Genomic DNA, 17,675 nt, shown 5'->3' on the forward strand with positions numbered 1-17,675 from the left:
AAAATAAAAACAACCCTTACCTTCCATCTTAAAGCCAGTATTGTCTATTGGTTCCAAGAGCAATAAGAGCTAGGCAAAAGGGGTTAAGTGACTTGCCCAGAGTCAAAAAGCTAGTAAGTTTTTTTGTTTTGTTTTGTTTTGTTTTGTTTTAATCCTCTTTTTGAGACTGAGTTCCCCTATCTCACAAGTTAGAAATCCACTGGCTAATTGAGAGTCACCATTTTGATCCCAGACTCAGTGCAGACATCTGTTGGGCTTAGCCTACTGTTTGCAGCTCAGAACTCCTGGGCTTGAGTGTTCCATCAGCCTTAACTTTTCCTTGTAACAGAGATTACAACTACGAACTACAATGTATGGTAAAGATCAAAACTCTGCCACTAACATGGCCAAGTACTGGTACTAGGAAGCATGGTTTAGGATCCCAAATCTAGAGGTAGAACAGAGGTAATCTAGCCCAATTTAAAGGTCATCTAATCTAATCCCTTCATTTTACTGAAGAGAAAAAGAGACACATTAGAGGTTTTAAGCTTTTCCAAGATCATAAGGGTATTAAGAGGCAGAATTTAAATTTGATCCCAGGAATTGTGTATCCAGTCAACATTCTTTTTATTGTAAAGTGTTGTCTTAATCACATCTGCTTAAAATAAAGTTGATCAAATCACAACTTGTCCAGCAAATTTGCTTTAAATAATGTAGCTAAAGAACAAAACAGTCCAAATGAATGGGTGAAATTCAGGGAAAACCTGACAGTTAGTAAAATATTAAGTTATAAAGACCTAGATTGTGTCGTTGCATTTTTTTCATACTTTAAGTTCATACATTTTGTCCATTAAAGATAAAATTGTCTAGCAACTTCAGCAATAAAAATGTAAATGACTAGGTGCTCCTTTCAAGTAATTTTCCCCCCTAACTATGCAGGGAGCAGTGAAAAAAAGGGGGGGAAGGTACCTAATAAATTATAACAAAATACTCACTTTTTAAAGTCTAGATGTGCAGAGAACATTAATTCCACATTCTCTATGTAACAAAGCACTCTAGTTAAATGAGACTATTATATACACACATAAATTTATTTCAAGTATTCTTCACTGCCCCATCCCCGCCAATTTCTACATCCCTACTCAGAACAACAGCACAGATCAATAACTACCTCATTATAACTTGAAATAGATTGGCAAATCAAGATGCTTTTCCAGTTTTCCTAAAGTAGTGCTAGCTTTAGTAGGGAAGGTCTCTTTGTAAAGTGAATTAATAAGCAGCTATATGTTTATTGACAGAAGTGCAATTTAGATGTTGGAAATGGTGATAACAAATCCAGACTAAAATAATTATTACAAATAAAATTTTATTTACTTTTCTCTACCCCTTTTCTTTGTGATATTTTTCCTTTCAAATGATGATCTAATGTTAAAATTGACCCAAAAATCTCAGTGTTTAAGGATATATAAGATGCAAAAAGAAGGTAGGAGCCTAGACTACACAAAGGCAGAATAAGATAGCATTGCAAATAGTTTCTTATTAAAATCAGATTTTACTGACTTTATTACTTAAATATCTCCTGGCAAAGGAGTTCAAAAAAATTCAGTGGTATTTTGCAGTTATTTGCTAAATATATTAATGAATGCACAGTGATTATTCATATAAAAGAAGACAATAAGCAAGAATACCACTAGGTGTAGCCAAAAATCAATCAGTGTATTTTTATTTCTACTAGCTTGAGAAAAAAACAGGAAGGGGAAGAAAAAAAATATGCTGGAGAACTGGTAAAGGAAGAGAAATTTCTCAGGCTATTTCATGATTTCACACCTCCTAACTCTTCCACTTAGGTGCTAGTGCCATCCCACACCAGAATTTTTTTTTGGGGGGTGGGGGGTAGTAATTTAGTTTATATACACATTTGTTGAGGCAGGTTCCAAAGCTTAGATTTCCTTGTATAAAAGAAATCACAGCTCTACACCCTATTTATGTCTTATAATTTACATGTACTTATAATTGTGCATGCTCTTACCCCCTTGAGAAAAAGGAGCTCCATGAGAGGACATACTATATTCTGAATGCTAAGCATGTTGCTTGACACACAGAAGGCACACATTTGCCCTTCAAAAATACTTATTCATTGTTAAGATTGTAAATAACAGAATTTTGGGTGCTAAGGGAACTATAGTCCAACCTCTTGATTTTATATATAAATATACCAGGATAAAGAAGAAAAAAGTATTAGGACCATACATCCAGGTTGCTCTCAATCAGAATCAAAACTCTTCACTTCTATACCAGGGCCTCTTCCAAGGCACCATGCTTCTTCCTTTAAAGCCTTTCCTATAATTTTAAAATATCCATCAATTTCTCTCATGCCCTACAACCAAATCCTCCTCCTTTAACATTTTAGAGCAAGTAAAATAGCTTCAGTTCTATTTTGAAACACTAACAAAAATGTATTAGTGCTAAGATTAACTATTTAGAAGATGTGACATCCTCTCTCTATTAAGAAAGCTAATCAAACATCCCCAGCCACAAGTCTTTGAAAAAAGCACTAATTCTGAAAACATAGCTTTAAGAATAGTTTCCTAAAGTGTTTTTGGTTTCTGAGGAAATCAAAAGGTATAATCAAAGATCTCCTTTTATAATTCCTCCATTGATAGTAAAATCTACCCCTAAATATGTGTTCATGGAAGTATTTTGAATCACTAAGGCAAATCCAAGATGGTTTCTCATGTTTATTATTACTTTCTTTAAATATTTAGATAACTCCCTGGGCATAAAGAGGATTCTAGAGAATAACTAGTTTTTCTAGATTAGCCATGGTAACCAAAGCATAACTATTTCTCCTAAATGTTGGATGGTATGGCATATTAACTAGAGAAAGTCTGAGTAAACTATTTTGGTCAACTTACAACATAGGAGATAAAAAAATCCCATGTGCATTTTATGCCCAAAAACAAATCCAAGAGAGATAACATGGCTTGAGAGGATAGCAAACTAGACTTAGGGTCAGGAAATTCTAAGTCATACTGACTGTATGAACCTGAACAAGTCACCTAATTTCTTTGTTACCTAGGCAATTTTGTAAGACTTGAAATTGAAAGAGTAATTCAATTTGAAGAGAAGGGAACTACCTGCTACCCAAACCAAAAGAAATCAGTCGTCTAAAGGAAAAAAAAACACCCAAGAAATCAGTATTTAGATTTTACTGAAAAACATACCTGACTCTGGCCAGAACAGCTTGTAGAAAGCTTAATACAGTCCCAAGCTGAGCTTCGCGACAAGCAGGAAGAAGCATGCTGAATCCATCATTCAACAGTATTTCCTCAGAAAGTTTCAAGTCCCGACTCATTTCAAACACTTCTTGAACACCATCCATGTAAATAGAAAGAAGCATCCATAGATTGTGTTTCTGTCCCAACTCATTTTTAGATACTAAAAATTCCTTTGCTTTTTCTCTAAATGCACCAGAAAGAGTCTGGGCCAAAATACCAACATCCAGATTTCTCTGAATGTACATTAAGAGAAAGGCCATCTGACCCTTCCAAACAAGAGCCCTCTGTGAAGGTGTGACAGAGCCAGGTCTGAGGAAGTCCAAAAGATCCAGAACCCGACTGACTACATCTTCCAACTTTGCAACAGCAGCCAACACCAGAAAAAGTTTAAAAAAATTATGAAGACCAACTTCGGTTAGCTCCTCCATTCTTTTTTGATGGAATTTCGAATATATTCTGTAAAATAAAAACAACTGTTTTAATGGAGTTCATTGTTTCATTCATGGAAATACCTTTCTCTATAACCTTCCTAGATACTCAGGTCAGAGAAGGTCATCATATGAACGAAAAGATACAAATTTGAATTTCTAAATAAGAGTTTTCTAGCTTAGTGCCAGCAAGAAGGGTCACTACTTCTTAAGAGGACAAAGTCACAGAATACTGTATTAACCTGGCATACAACCTATAAGTAATGCAACAAATCACCCTGTGACTATATGAAGGGATTTGCTAGTTTTCCCTAAAAACAATACTATTGTGCAGTCTACAGATTACATGATTTTAAAAATCTTTTACTGTAGTTAACCATTAAATTTAGATTTTTAAAAAAATTTTATACTAACAAAAAAAAAAGACCAGTATGCACTCAATTAGAAATTGAAAAGGTTCATTCCAATCTGAACCAGACAATTTAAAATAATTTATAATAATAATTTATAATCTATTTGGTTATCTTCTTTCTTGCACTAAGGCTTATATTTACACTTAAAATAAAACCCTCTACCAAAGGGCGATAAAAGACTGTCTGCCTTTGATCCAGCCATAGCACTGATGGGCTTGTATCCCAAAAAGATAATAAGGAAAAAGACTTGTACAAGAATATTCATAGCTGCACTCTTTGTGGTGGCCAAAAATTGGAAAATGAGGGGATGCCCTTCAATTGGGGAATGGCTGAACAAATTGTGGTATATGTTGGTGATGGAATACTATTGTGCTAAAAGGAATAATAAAGTGGAGGAATTCCATGGAGTCTGGAACAACTTCCAGGAAGTGATGCAGAGCGAAAGGAGCAGAACCAGGAAATCATTATACACAGAGACTGATACACTGCGGTACAATCGAAAGTAATGGACTTCTCCATTAGTGGCAATGCAATATCCCTGAACAATCTGCAGGGACCTAAAAAACACTATCCACAAGCAGAGGATAAACTGTGAGAGTAAAAACACCGAAGAAAAGCAACTGCTTGACTACAGGGGTGGAGGGGATATGACTGAGGAGAGACTCTAAATGAACACTCTAATGCAAATACCAACAACACAGAAATGGGTCGAGTTAAGAACACATGTGATACCCAGTGGAATTGTGTGCCAGTTATGGGAGAAGTGGTGGGAGAGGTGGGGGGGAGAGGGGGTAGAAAATGATTTTTGTTTCCAAAGAATAATATTTGGAAATGACCAAATAAAACAATGTTAAAAGAAATAAAAAATAAAAATTGCCAAAAAATGAATTCTGAGGAAGAAATTCACTTTTTACTTGGTAATCAAAAATATCAGCAAAACACACACACACACACACACACACAAACACACACATTTTCCTTGAATTAATTAATGTCTTGTTTGCTGCTGAAAAATAATTCCCCCTCCCATCCTAGTTACAGGCTATAAGACTTAGCAAATTGTATAACTGCTTTATTTCAGGTGGGAATGATTCATGCTAAAGACACTGATGATACCAATACTGGAGAAGGAACTTGCAAACACTTCAGTATCTTCCTCAAGAAAACCCCATGGATAATATGGGGTCAGGAAGAGTCAGATTTGACTGAACAAGTAAATAACAATAGTGTATGGATAGGGAAGCACCATACAGTTTTTGTTGTGTAACCATTTAGGTTTACATTTTTTTTTAAAGAAAAAAAAAGCCCAACTTGTTTAAGAGAACAAAATTTATTAAATTATGGACTTTAAAGATAAATCCAACTTTGCCATTCTATCTAGAAAGAAAAAACAAGATTACCTCAAAACTTTTCTAAGATAATTAGACTACTTAATTTCTAAAGAACCTTCTGAGAAGAAAAGTTTTGATTTTAAGACTCATTCACTTTGCAGGATAAGCAAACAGCCTTCATAATGAATTCAAAGGGCTTATATTAGCACAATCTATGTTCTATTGTATCTATTTATATTGCTAAATATTTCCCAACTAAATTTAAATATGACTGGAGCAGATTTAGGGATAGAGATAGTACTGCAAATATGGCCCACATCTGCTCTGTGATTGCTAATACTGAAGACTTGCCAGAGGCACAAAGATCTTAAGTGACCAATCAGTTATATGTAAGAATAATACTTGAATCCAGGTCATCCTCACTTTGGGTCAGTCTCTATTCCCCCTCCCCTTGCTACCTCTGAATGGGAGGTTAACATAATTATTAAATTATGAGTTAACATAATTATTTAAAAAATTACAGAATGCTAGTTCTGCTAGTTCTGGGAAGTGCTTTAGAGTTTATGTAATATATTAGTTTATCTAGTATATAGCTCTTTCTCCACTTTCTATGTGCAGCTTCTCTTGGTTTGAATTCCAGGAAACATGATGGCTCCAAGTCTGGTACTCCAAGGTAGCCCCCCTATCCCTGACTTTCACCTTCCTTTTGTGGGCTGTCTTCCTCCTTTAGATTGTAAGCTCCTTAAGGGCAAGGGGCTATCTTTATTATTTTTAGCTCTAGAATTTAGCATAGATCTTGGCACACAACAGGTATTTAATAAATGTTTATTGAATTCTTAAATTGCATCTCACAGATAAGTAACCAGGATAAGTGGCTTGCCTACTTACTGGTAAGTTGTAGAGACAGGATCTAAAGCGCAGGTCCTTTGACTTCAAATACAAAATTTCTTTCACTATGTTATATTTCCTCTTTGAATCAATACAAAACTGGTTTCTATCAACACTCAGAGAAATATGAACAGTGAGGGTAAGTAAGATATCTCAGTACCCTATTTCTCTACCCAAAATATGACGATTAATACTGATGAGCCTGGGATATAACCTAACTCTCAATCTGTAGGATATGTTCAGCCAGGGCTGCAAGGCAACGCATTATCTCTAGTCTCTGAGGATACTGAGGTTCTTTGCTTTAAACAATTTTAAGGAGGCTTTTTTTTTTTCCAACAGACTCGCATGTAAAGAATTTTTATACAACTATTTGCATGAAGAATGAGCTAAAGTTAATCAAAGGTCTCCAGAAATCCTGAGCATTTTGCTCTTAATAGAATCAAGAGAACAGAAAGCTATGAAATTCCATACCAATGAAGCTGAGTTAGATAGACTGAATTTGTTCTCTGATTTATCAACTTAATAAGTTTTTAATTAGCAAACATCAGAAAATATATACAATTTATGAATGAACATGATTTCTACCTCCTACATGATGCTTTTCCTGATTGCCACCATACCAGCTTCCGTTTTTTCCTCTACCAAATTACTTTTTATTTACTTTGTATGTACTTCTATTGGTTCAAGTCCCTTGATATATTTTAAACTCTAGAAAGGCAGAGAACATTTTAATTGTGTTTGTATCCCCACAGTGTTTGGCACAGTGTACCTAATGGGCAATTTTAAAAATTCTTATTGATTAACAGGTTAACTTGCAAAATATCAAAGTTGTAATGTTTCCTTAAAGACATTTTCCTTAACATTCTTTTTTCAAAAAGAAAAAGAGTACATACCTTCCTTTGATTTGGTTCCAAGGATGAATTTCATTAGTTGCTATAGCTTTTTTCATAACTTTTGCCAGAACACAGAGAAAAATGTTATAACTACTGTTGGATTTATAGAGGTCATGGCTCTGTTCATCAGAACAACAGGTCTTCACTATTTCAAGCATAGACAATGTTGACTTAGAAATAGTTGCAAATTCTTGTAAACCAAGCCAAGGAATAGTAAAAGAACTATTCTGGAGGGAAAAAAAAAAACAAGTATTATATCTCCAGGTAAAAACTTCAAACTGCAAAACACACTCAGGTCTATGAAGAATAAGAGATTGACCCCATCTCGCAACAGTAATAAAATATAATGAAATGTCCAAGACTCTCAGAGAAGCAATATGAATAGAGGTCACCAGTTTAAAAACTTGCTCAGACCAATGGGGAAAAAAATAAGCATTAAGGTGTCACATCAGTCTCTTTCACACTATACTAAATAACCTTCCTGCCTCTTCTGTTCTCCATCTAAGGCCAAAGGAGCTATGAGCACACACCCCTTATTAAATAACTTTGAAAGTAAAATATAACAACTAGAACACCAAGAAGAAGAATGTCTGGAGCAAATTTGTTGGGCTATAAGCTACAGAGAAAAGCATTTCTCCATTTCTGTTAGCCTGATCTAGACTCAAAAGTGTTCTTAGCAGACATAAAATGTGTATGAATAAATATCTTATACTGGTGAGAACATTTCTGCTTTGGTTAAAACTAATCCACTGAATAAAGGAAGACTAAAGCTTTCCCCTTCTGGGAAATCAAATTTAAATTGTTTAAGTTTAAATAAAATGAAGTTTAAATGGTTTTTATGACTACCAAATTATTCCCCAAATGCTTCAATCTATGTTTAACAAATACTAACATTTCAATGTCCTGAAATAGTTATTAAGTGCACAAAGAATATGTAAATATCCCTCAACTAGGAGGACCAATCTCTTAGATCTGCTCACTCACCAGATTCTTACTGTAGTAGTCCCACAAAATTGTAACAATCTGAATGTTGGGGTTCCAAAAACCACACAATGTCAAGCAACAATGAATATACATGCGCACTTGTTCTTCTAATATGCCATCCTAATAAAAGAGAAACATTCAATTATATACAAGCCATGCTTTTAAACATTAACATATACTGTCATTTCAAGTACAAAGGTTGCTATGGAATAATTTTCTCTACAAACCTTATTACTGGTTATCTTCTTTTCATCAACAAAAAGCCATGAAGGTGGAGTGGTAAGCTAGGAAATAGAGTCTGATCACAAAAGCATTATCATTTGATAATACACTGCAACTCCAGAGACAAATGACTGAAGAAAATATAAAGACTCACAAACACTTAATCATATCCATTTCATTTTTTGACAATAAAATGTCAATGAGGCCAAATGCCTTTCTATTAGTCTTAGAAGCTATTAAATAATCACTAATATAAAGGAAATAATCAGAATTTCCATTCAAAAATTTTAAAATAGTCTATGTGTGGAGTAGATGAGGAAACGAAATTAGTCAATCTACAGGAGAGAATGCAACAAAACACATAGTAAATTCTTAATGTCTGTTAGCTGACTGAAACAAGACAGAATAAGGGAAGAAGTAATGAAAGATGTTCTAATAATCCAGATGAATTCAAACCCACAGATCTCTATTAAGCTTACTAATAACTAATAATAATAATATTTACATAGTACTTTAAGGTTTACAAAGTCCTAACCTGTATTATCTCATTTGATAATCATCCTAAGGAATTAACCAAACTCACTACAGGACAATAGCTACTCATTTTTAAAACAAAAAGATCAGTTGGGTTGCACAAAATATGAAGGATTAACATCTATATTAAAACTAAGAAAAAGGGGTAAAAACATTACATATGCTACTTACTCTCTAGCTGCATTGGCTCATATTTTGAATGACTGATACTGGACACTGCTGTGGAATTCTACATCTCAAAGTCTAGGCGTTTAATTATGAAGTTTAAGATTCCATAAATGTATGGATACTTAAAAATGGGATGTAGTCTTTTTTCAGAATCATGGATGAAAAACAGGAAGGCCATGTAAATTCAATCTTTTATTTTAGAGAAAGAAATTGATATTAAATGACTTAACCAAGATCATATGGAACCAAGATTGAGAATGGAGCAAAAGAACTCAGATCCCAAATTTAGTATTCTTTCCATCAACTATTTTGCCTCCATAATGTATATTCTACATTCACAAATTAAATTCAATTATGAATAGTATCTCTAGATCTTAATATGATGGAAAGAATATTATTTCTAGAATCAGAAAAACCTGATGAAATATTAATTTACCAAAAAATTTGGAGGAGTTTTCTCCCTGAAATTAAAAATAGGAATAGCACTCATTCATCATGGAATGTCCCTTTTTTGAGGCAAGGAGATGAGCTTAATAACCCCTTCTGTAAAATTCTTGCTGATTGCCTATAAAATATGTACTTTTTTTCAGTGAACTTAAGGAAGAAAAAGAAAAATCAAACATAAAAGTTCTTTTTTGCAAAAATTAAAAATTATGATATTGTAAGGTTGATACAGCACACAATCTAATTCTCTTTTTCCCACATCATTCTCAATACAGCTGATTAAAAAGGGCTATTTATTTTAGTTTTCACAAAGGTTAAAAACAGTACCTTTTTCATCTTTACTTTGGTAAGCAAAATCCAATGATACACAGTTTATTACTGATGCTCAGTAAAAGTCAGTACCTCTCTGATTTGAAAAATATTGTTTGCTTAATTAATACTGCTTTCAAGATCATATCAACTTTATCTTAAGACTATTGTACATTTGGGGTGTTTTTTTAAGACTATAAATGGACTGTTTCACTGTTGGAGATCAAGTCAGAATATGAGGGCGGTCAGATTTTAATTTATCTCAGTGGGAAGAAAAACAGATATAATCAAAATGATACTTCTATCTAAACATATTATTTATTCTTTATGACCACCTACTGAACCCACAAAATTGGTTTCGAGAACACCAGCAAGTTGTTCTATATTACTTATGGAATATGATTTGACACAATGCAAGGCATGATAAAATTGAGATAGTATTGGAGAAAGGGGCTTAATCTTCCTAAATATTAGGAAATGGAAGATATTACACAGTTTGAATGAGTAAAAAATCTTGCTTTGTGTTGGCTCTAGTTTCATAAAGAAATATTTACTGTATAAGCTATCCTAAAAAAAATCTAACATCCTCATGTCCACAAAAAGGAATTACATAGTATGCTACAGAACTAGCTCTGACTCTCACCATTAGAAAAAATATAGTATTATAAAAGTAAAATCCAGCAGCGTCAATAAAAGCTTTATTATATTATTAGACATTCCAACTGAGGAAAATCTTTTTTTCATGGTCGATATAGTGCCTTTCCTTAGGGGGAAAAAAAGCAACACTTAGGTAGTCATATTCTAAAGGAAAATAATAATAATAAATCACTAAAAGAATGATAGAAAGTGATTTACAATCTTAGTAAAAATAATACTATTGCTATAAGGCAGGGATGATTATATACTGTTTTTCCTGTTGTCACATATAATATATTTAGATTTTTTGTTCCTCATCAGGATATCTGTTTTTATCTATTTCAAAATTTCTAAGAAATACTTAGAAAACCCATACTACTTAAAAGACCAAAACAAATAATCTCTAAGAAGTTCTTATCTATTGCCCTTATACGTCACAACAAAGTAGTGACAAAATCTAATTTTTTGAAAAAAAGCCTTTCCTTTGGTTTTAAATGAAAGCCATTCTATAGTAAAAACAAAACAACAAATACCACAAAAAAGATCCCTTGAGCCATTATTAAGGAAACTTGCTTACTACTTGATATAAATGACACAATGATCACATGCCAATAATTCCCAAGAGTCTTAAAATAAAAGCTAAAAACCAGATTAGTACATAAGGGGAATTTTAAATGTTCAAAATCAAGATGATATAAACTGAAAAAAAAAACTTTGGGGGAATATAATGGGAGGCCATGGGAATATATACATATGATAAAATATGAGTAACATTTTTAAAAACAAAAACTTATAGCAAGTCTTACAGGAAAATTGTTTAAAAAAAAAAGCAGTATTTCTTTCGTTCCAAGTAGAGGATTCTTTAATATTCCATCCGAGCTCTCACCTACATAATTAATAGATCTGTGCTACAACTAAATATACTTATATATTCGTCTGGTGAAATATTAATTTTTAAAAGAATTTATGTACACAATGCAAGAGGGTTCTTCAAAGTCTCAAAATAAGATATTAAGCTGAGTTTCACAGACTTGATTTTCAAAGTAGTGGTTGAAAACAGCCTAAACTACCACATTTCTGCTTTATTTCTCTCAGAGATTTTAAAAAGTCTTTATTTCTTAGTGGCTAAACGATTTCTTACACAAATAAAAACAACATTCATTTCTTTAATTTTCTCAAAGGCATTACACAAAACATAAATTATACCATGAAACTTAAGAACAAATTTACAGAGCTACAATGCAACATGTTTAAAAATGTGATGAACAGCATATTTAAAACCACTTTAAAAGGAGGTCAAGTCTGACCTCTGGGCCATGAAGCACTGCATTAACAGCTCTGCAGAAAGAAAAATGATAAGGTATGAAATGAGTGCTCAGAAACTAGAACCTTATCAGTAAGAGTATGATTCAAGCCTGTAAGACAAATTGCTCAGCAAGGCAAGTCACCTTCCTGCTGTGATGAGGATATAGCTGAATTTTCAATGCTACTATCTTCGCCCATCATGTCTCCTAGACTTGATATCCACACATTCAATGTATGGCTTACAGTTTCTTAGCATCTAGTCCTTATTTTGAATATATCTTGTCAAAATAGCCAACTGGGATAATTATCTTTATCCTTTATCTGACAACTTAAGTGTCAAGAATAAAAATCTTTAAAGGGTAGTTACTAATCTCATAAGCACCAGCCTCACTTTGGCAAAAACAAACAAAAAATCAAGAACATCTGTATGCTCAATTATAATAACCAAAAGTTGGCTTTGTTTTGTATTTTCTTCTGCATGTATGCCATGTGATATTGAAGAATTTAACATGCTAATATTTTTTCATGCTACTGAATATACATACCTGAACATTTGTTGACTTTTTCAGCAATTCCTCTACAAAATTCCAATTTGAATTCATTTGTTTCTGGAAAGAAAAAAAAAAACTTTAAACAAAGAAATCACTATTTTTTATAATATATATATTTAAAACTAGGGCAGGGAAAGTAACTTATTATTTTTAAAAAGATTTCTATTACCACAGAATTCAGTACAACATCAATGGAAGAAACATTCCTATGTGTATCTGATATTTTCCCCTATCATGTCATATTCATACATGACAGAATCAAAAGGAGGAAAAAATTACTAACCGTGAGATTTTATTCTGAAACAAAACCATAACCCTCACTGAGTAAGGAATTATGTTATTTTTGAATTTTATTTAATCCTTCTAATAACACAAAAATATTTTGATCTCTGCTAAATGTCAAATTTGAATGTATATATGAAACTTTCCAATAGCTAACTATACAATTGCATTGGCTGAAAAATTGCTCTCCCAAAAAGGATCTGTATTTTTCTAAAAATAATTAGATCATTCCACACTTGGATTTGGATCAAACAAAAACTTCATGATTGATTCACATCAATGAAATTGCTACATGAAATTGGAGTCAAACTGTCAACTAAAAAGTTTGTTTAATCTGGCACATGCCACACCTCAAGGCACTTAAACAGTTTACAATGGTTGGATTTTAATACTGACTATTTATAATTAAATGGTGTTACAGTCTCAGTTACTGAAAGAAATAGACTTGGGACAAAATATGATAAAGATGTTTATATGCATATTTAATGCCTCTATCTTCATTTCTTCAAGGTGAAAAGAACAAAACTTTAATAAAAAAGAAGACATAGAAGGCAAGGAACAAAGTTATTCTTTGCTTTAACAGCAACACCAAAATCCAATTCATCTTAAATGAGGCATTGAACCAATGACAATTTCAGCCATTATTTATTTATGATATGGACTACTTAGACTACTCGTAAAACCTGACCAGAAATTGGACAAAGATATGCCCTTTTACAAGCAAAATTTGTTTCAGTTAAATGTGAAGAATCTGTCTGTGATCTAAAATACGAAACATCTAATGCACTCTTGGATTCTTAAATAGGATACAATAAATATAATTCAGTTTTTTCTTGATGGCTTAAGGTCACTGATATAAACATTAATTACTAGACTATGCTACAGGACCAGGGTATACTCAAGTAGAACAGACTATTGTTATTTTTGAATTGGAGTCTGTTTTTAAGTTTTTCTTTCTGCTCACTTACTATTAGAAGACTTCTTGTCTTCTGATATTACAACTGTCTCCCAAAGCCTTGCCCCTTCTAAATTGCTGCTGGTCTACTGTGGGCTGAGAAATTAAGATAGTCAAACTTGTTGAAGGTGTGTCTAAAATAGGAATAAATAGGCTGTAAAGGGTGCTACATTGTAAGGACTTTGTGAAATATCTTTAATTGCTCATAGATTGTTTTTTTTCAAAATGTGCATGCTTACTTCTTGGTTTTTTGTTATAGTCTAGACAGCTGAGATTTCTAGATCATTTTTTCATAAGACAAAAGTAGGTAGCTTCTGACCAACTCAAACTAAAGCAAGATTCCAGACATTAGCAGTCTGTACTGACAGAGAGTAAATGGGAGCAGAAATTATACACTGGACATAAAGAGAAAAAGCAAAAATATTGAGGCCCAAGCTCATTTACATGGCTGACTTAAGTTAGTTATTACTTGTTATTTTTAAAATACATTTCACATAAACCTTTAGCAGGTACAACTGTGGCTTAATTTGGGTATTTATTTTAGTCAAGAAGAAATGTTAAATTTTGAAAAATGTATTTGTGCACTGAAATAATAAAAGCTCTAGCAATTATCAGACAATAATCAACATTTTTACAAGGAAAACATGAGATGGCAATGGCATAGGGTATGTAACAATGAGGATGGCACAGTTAATAATTTAACTGAGTAGAATCTGTAGACCAGGATAGAAACATTTAAGCATTTAGTTAAATTTAACTAAATGCTTCTATCCCATTTTTCAATATTTACTGATAAAATTTCTAATGCCTCCCCCAAGCTGCATTATTCCACTAATTAGAACTCTGCAGATGTAATACAAACATCTTGTCTAGTAAAAACAGACAGATGATGTGTAAAAGCTAACATTCAAAATAGCCAAGTATCATTCTAATTTCAAGAAACTAGCATCTGGGTCATTGCAAAACAGAGTATGTATAAAGGACAGAAAAAGTATCAGCTGTAAATTCTCTTTTTTAGGGAATAGGAATGAGGAGGCAGTTTTAACTCAGTTTCCCATAGCAATAGTATTTGTTCTACATGTAAAATTATGACTAACTGGCTTCCAAGGGGTATAAAATTATTATGGAACCACCCACTTGAAGTGATGTTTTGTACTTCCAAGGCTGCTATAAAAGCTGCAACTGAGAAACACACTTAAGGTCTTGCATAAGTTGTATCTCTACCTGGAAAATAAAATGAATCTTCCCTTGCCCTCCATTTCTAGTCTATATGGGAGAATGGCTCTACTCTCCTTTCAGGGTTACATTTTGCATCTTTTATCCAGTATTCATTTCAGACATTTCCAAGAAGAATATCACCTAGCCCTGAATAATTCTCTCTGTGGTCTGGACAGAGAAAGCAGCGTTAAAACTGACCCCTGCAATGTTCAAAAGTGGTGAATTTTCCTCTTTACACTCCATTTGGTTTTAAAATAGATGAGCAGGATTTTGAGAGGATAACATGCTCTGGGTCTGGGTTAAGAGAAGAGAGAAGCATTAAACAGAGATGTATGATAAATCTAAAACCTGAAGTATGAAGAATGAGACACCAAAGTTTCCTTATATTTTTATACTGAGAAATTGGCTACAGTTTTCTGGTTTCAATATATATATATATAGGAAATGTCCAAGTTATGGGAACTTATAAAATAAAAAAATAACTAACCACAGCTGAAAACCTATTTAGAATGTAAAGATTTCACATTAACCTCTAGGGCAAAGCAGTCCACATTAAAAAATTGAAACACCTCCATGGATGAAACAAGACCAGAGGCATTTTTTCCCCTGAAGAATATATGAATAACCATTATTACTTCATATCATCCTCCTTCCACCAGATTACTGTTTAGTAGCATAAAGAATGTTTACTGTATAATCATTTCCTTTTTATACTTGAATGTGTTAAATCCAGAAAAAATAGAATTTGAAGAATTTCAAGATACTGATAACAAAATGAGCCAATTATCTCCAAGACCCAAGCTAATCTCTTTGAAAGAATGGACTAAGATATGTCTGCTTCTACTAAATATAAAAGAGGAAATTCTGTCATATTCTGTTTGACTTCTAACACTTAACCTAATATTTAGATTCAATGGCATTAAAGGAAAATCTTTCACCTTTATTCTTCAAAGAATCAGAAGATTATAAGCCAGGAAAAAACCTAAGAGGTCAACTCCCTTCATTTTACAGATGAAAAAACTGAGGCCTTAAGAAGTAAAATTACTTTCCCAAAGTTATACAGGAAGAAAAAATACCAGACTCAGACCCAGCTCCAACTCGTTAAAATACCTTGCACTTTCCACTCTACCATGGCCACCTCCTTTTTCTGTGATTTTAATCTGCCAAATTCTAGTATTTGGATAACTACTAAAATGTCATTGTTTGTTAGGGGAAAAAAAGGTATCCACACTAGGTTTCCCATTTAAAGAGCAAATTCAGGGCCATAAAAGATTAGTGCCTAGTCAATTGCTGAATCAGAATAAATTAGTTATACTATTAATAATGATGACAAATACAGGCAATCTCCCCCCCCCCCAAAAAAAAAGCACATCTGCAGTTGTTACTATTTAACTGAAAATTAAATAAAAGGTATCCAGGTCACTTAAAAGTTACTCTTACTTCAAACAGTGCATCAGAAGACTGTCTTCTATGTCTTCAACACCTAGGTGTAGTGGATACAATGATGGACCTGAAGTCAGGAATATTAGAGTTCAAATTAATCCTCACACATTTACTACCTATTTACTAGGAAAGTCACTTAATCTCACTCTGTGTACCTCAGTTTCCTCTTCTGTAAAATGATAATAACTCAGGATCTACCTCCCAGGACTATGTTCAGGAATCAATGAGATAATATTTTTTAAATGCTTTGCAAATCTTAAAGAACTTTATATAAATGCTAGATATTATCATCATCATCAAAATCAGAGTGCTTTGCCTATTGCACACAATTAACTAAAAATAGGTGGTATAGTAGACAGAAGGCTAGGCCTGGAGTTAGGAAGACCCAAGTCTAAATTCAGCTTCAAGCAGTTACTAGCTGGGTGACCCTGAGTGACCCTGAGCAAGTCAATGAACCTCTACTTCAGGTTTTTCATCTGTGAAATATGGATAATAAAAGCACCTACATCCAAGGGGGTAAGTATGAGTATCAAACAAGATAGTATTTGTAAAGAGCTTTGCAAACTTTAAAGAGCTATATAAGTTCTAGCTATCATGATAATTATCAAAATCTAGGTAACTGATTTCCTTATTTATTCAGGGAGAAAGTCACTTAAAATCTTCTCATAAACTGATACAGAAATAGCTTTGTAGAGCAATATTAGCTGTTCTCCTTTCTATCATCCCCTCACAATAGATGGGAGGTATATAACTAAAGATGTACAAAAAAGGAGTAAATTCAGAAAGAAATGAGAAATCTGGAGTCAGAGGAAAAGGGTTTAAATCCTAGTTCTGTTCATACTGTCACAGACTATCTGTGTCATTTTGGGCAAATCACTTCCTCTACCTAAGACTCAATTTACATATCTGTAAAATGACAAAAGATTGGATTAGCACATGCATGGGTTCTTTACCTAAAGTCTGGGAATTTGATTTTTTTTAATTGAAAAATTAACAATTTGACTATGACTAGCATCCTCTGTAACCCTAGGTATTTTATTTTATGCATTTAAAAATATTATTCTGGGGGACAGCTGGGTAGCTCAGTGGATTGAGAGCCAGGTCTAGGGAAGGGAGATCCTAGGTTCAAATCTGACCTCAGACACTTCCCAGCTGTGTGACCCTGGGCAAGTCACTCAACCCCTAGTGCCTAGCCCTTACCACTCTTCTGCCTTGGAACCAATACACAGTATTGATTCCAAGAAGGAAGGTAAGGGTTTTTATATATACATATTATTCTGAGAAGTCTACAGGCTTCACCAGACTGCCAAAAAGGTTGTGACATGCAAAAATGTTTAAGAATCCCCTGAATTAAAGATGATGTCTTACAAGTCTTTCCAGCTCTAAATCCCATGATCAGATAAGAACCAAGGTC

General features: G+C 33.3%; 1 protein-coding gene across 2 annotated transcripts in view; it reads right to left on the reverse strand.

Annotated features, from left to right (window-relative positions):
• MMS22L (MMS22 like, DNA repair protein) overlaps positions 1-17,675 on the reverse strand; it is a 154,354-nt gene that overhangs the window by 95,612 nt on the left and 41,067 nt on the right. For both annotated transcript variants that reach the window (XM_001377373.4, XM_007484352.3), the window contains 4 exons: positions 12,358-12,420; positions 8,195-8,314; positions 7,211-7,437; positions 3,204-3,713 (listed from right to left, as the gene is read on the reverse strand). In XM_001377373.4, the coding sequence (XP_001377410.2) occupies positions 3,204-3,713; positions 7,211-7,437; positions 8,195-8,314; positions 12,358-12,420 (920 nt within the window). The remainder of the gene's footprint in view (positions 1-3,203; positions 3,714-7,210; positions 7,438-8,194; positions 8,315-12,357; positions 12,421-17,675) is intronic.

The sequence above is a fragment of the Monodelphis domestica genome, chromosome 2, assembly GCF_027887165.1.
Source record: "Monodelphis domestica isolate mMonDom1 chromosome 2, mMonDom1.pri, whole genome shotgun sequence".
In the NCBI taxonomy this organism is placed as follows: Eukaryota; Metazoa; Chordata; class Mammalia; order Didelphimorphia; family Didelphidae; genus Monodelphis; species Monodelphis domestica.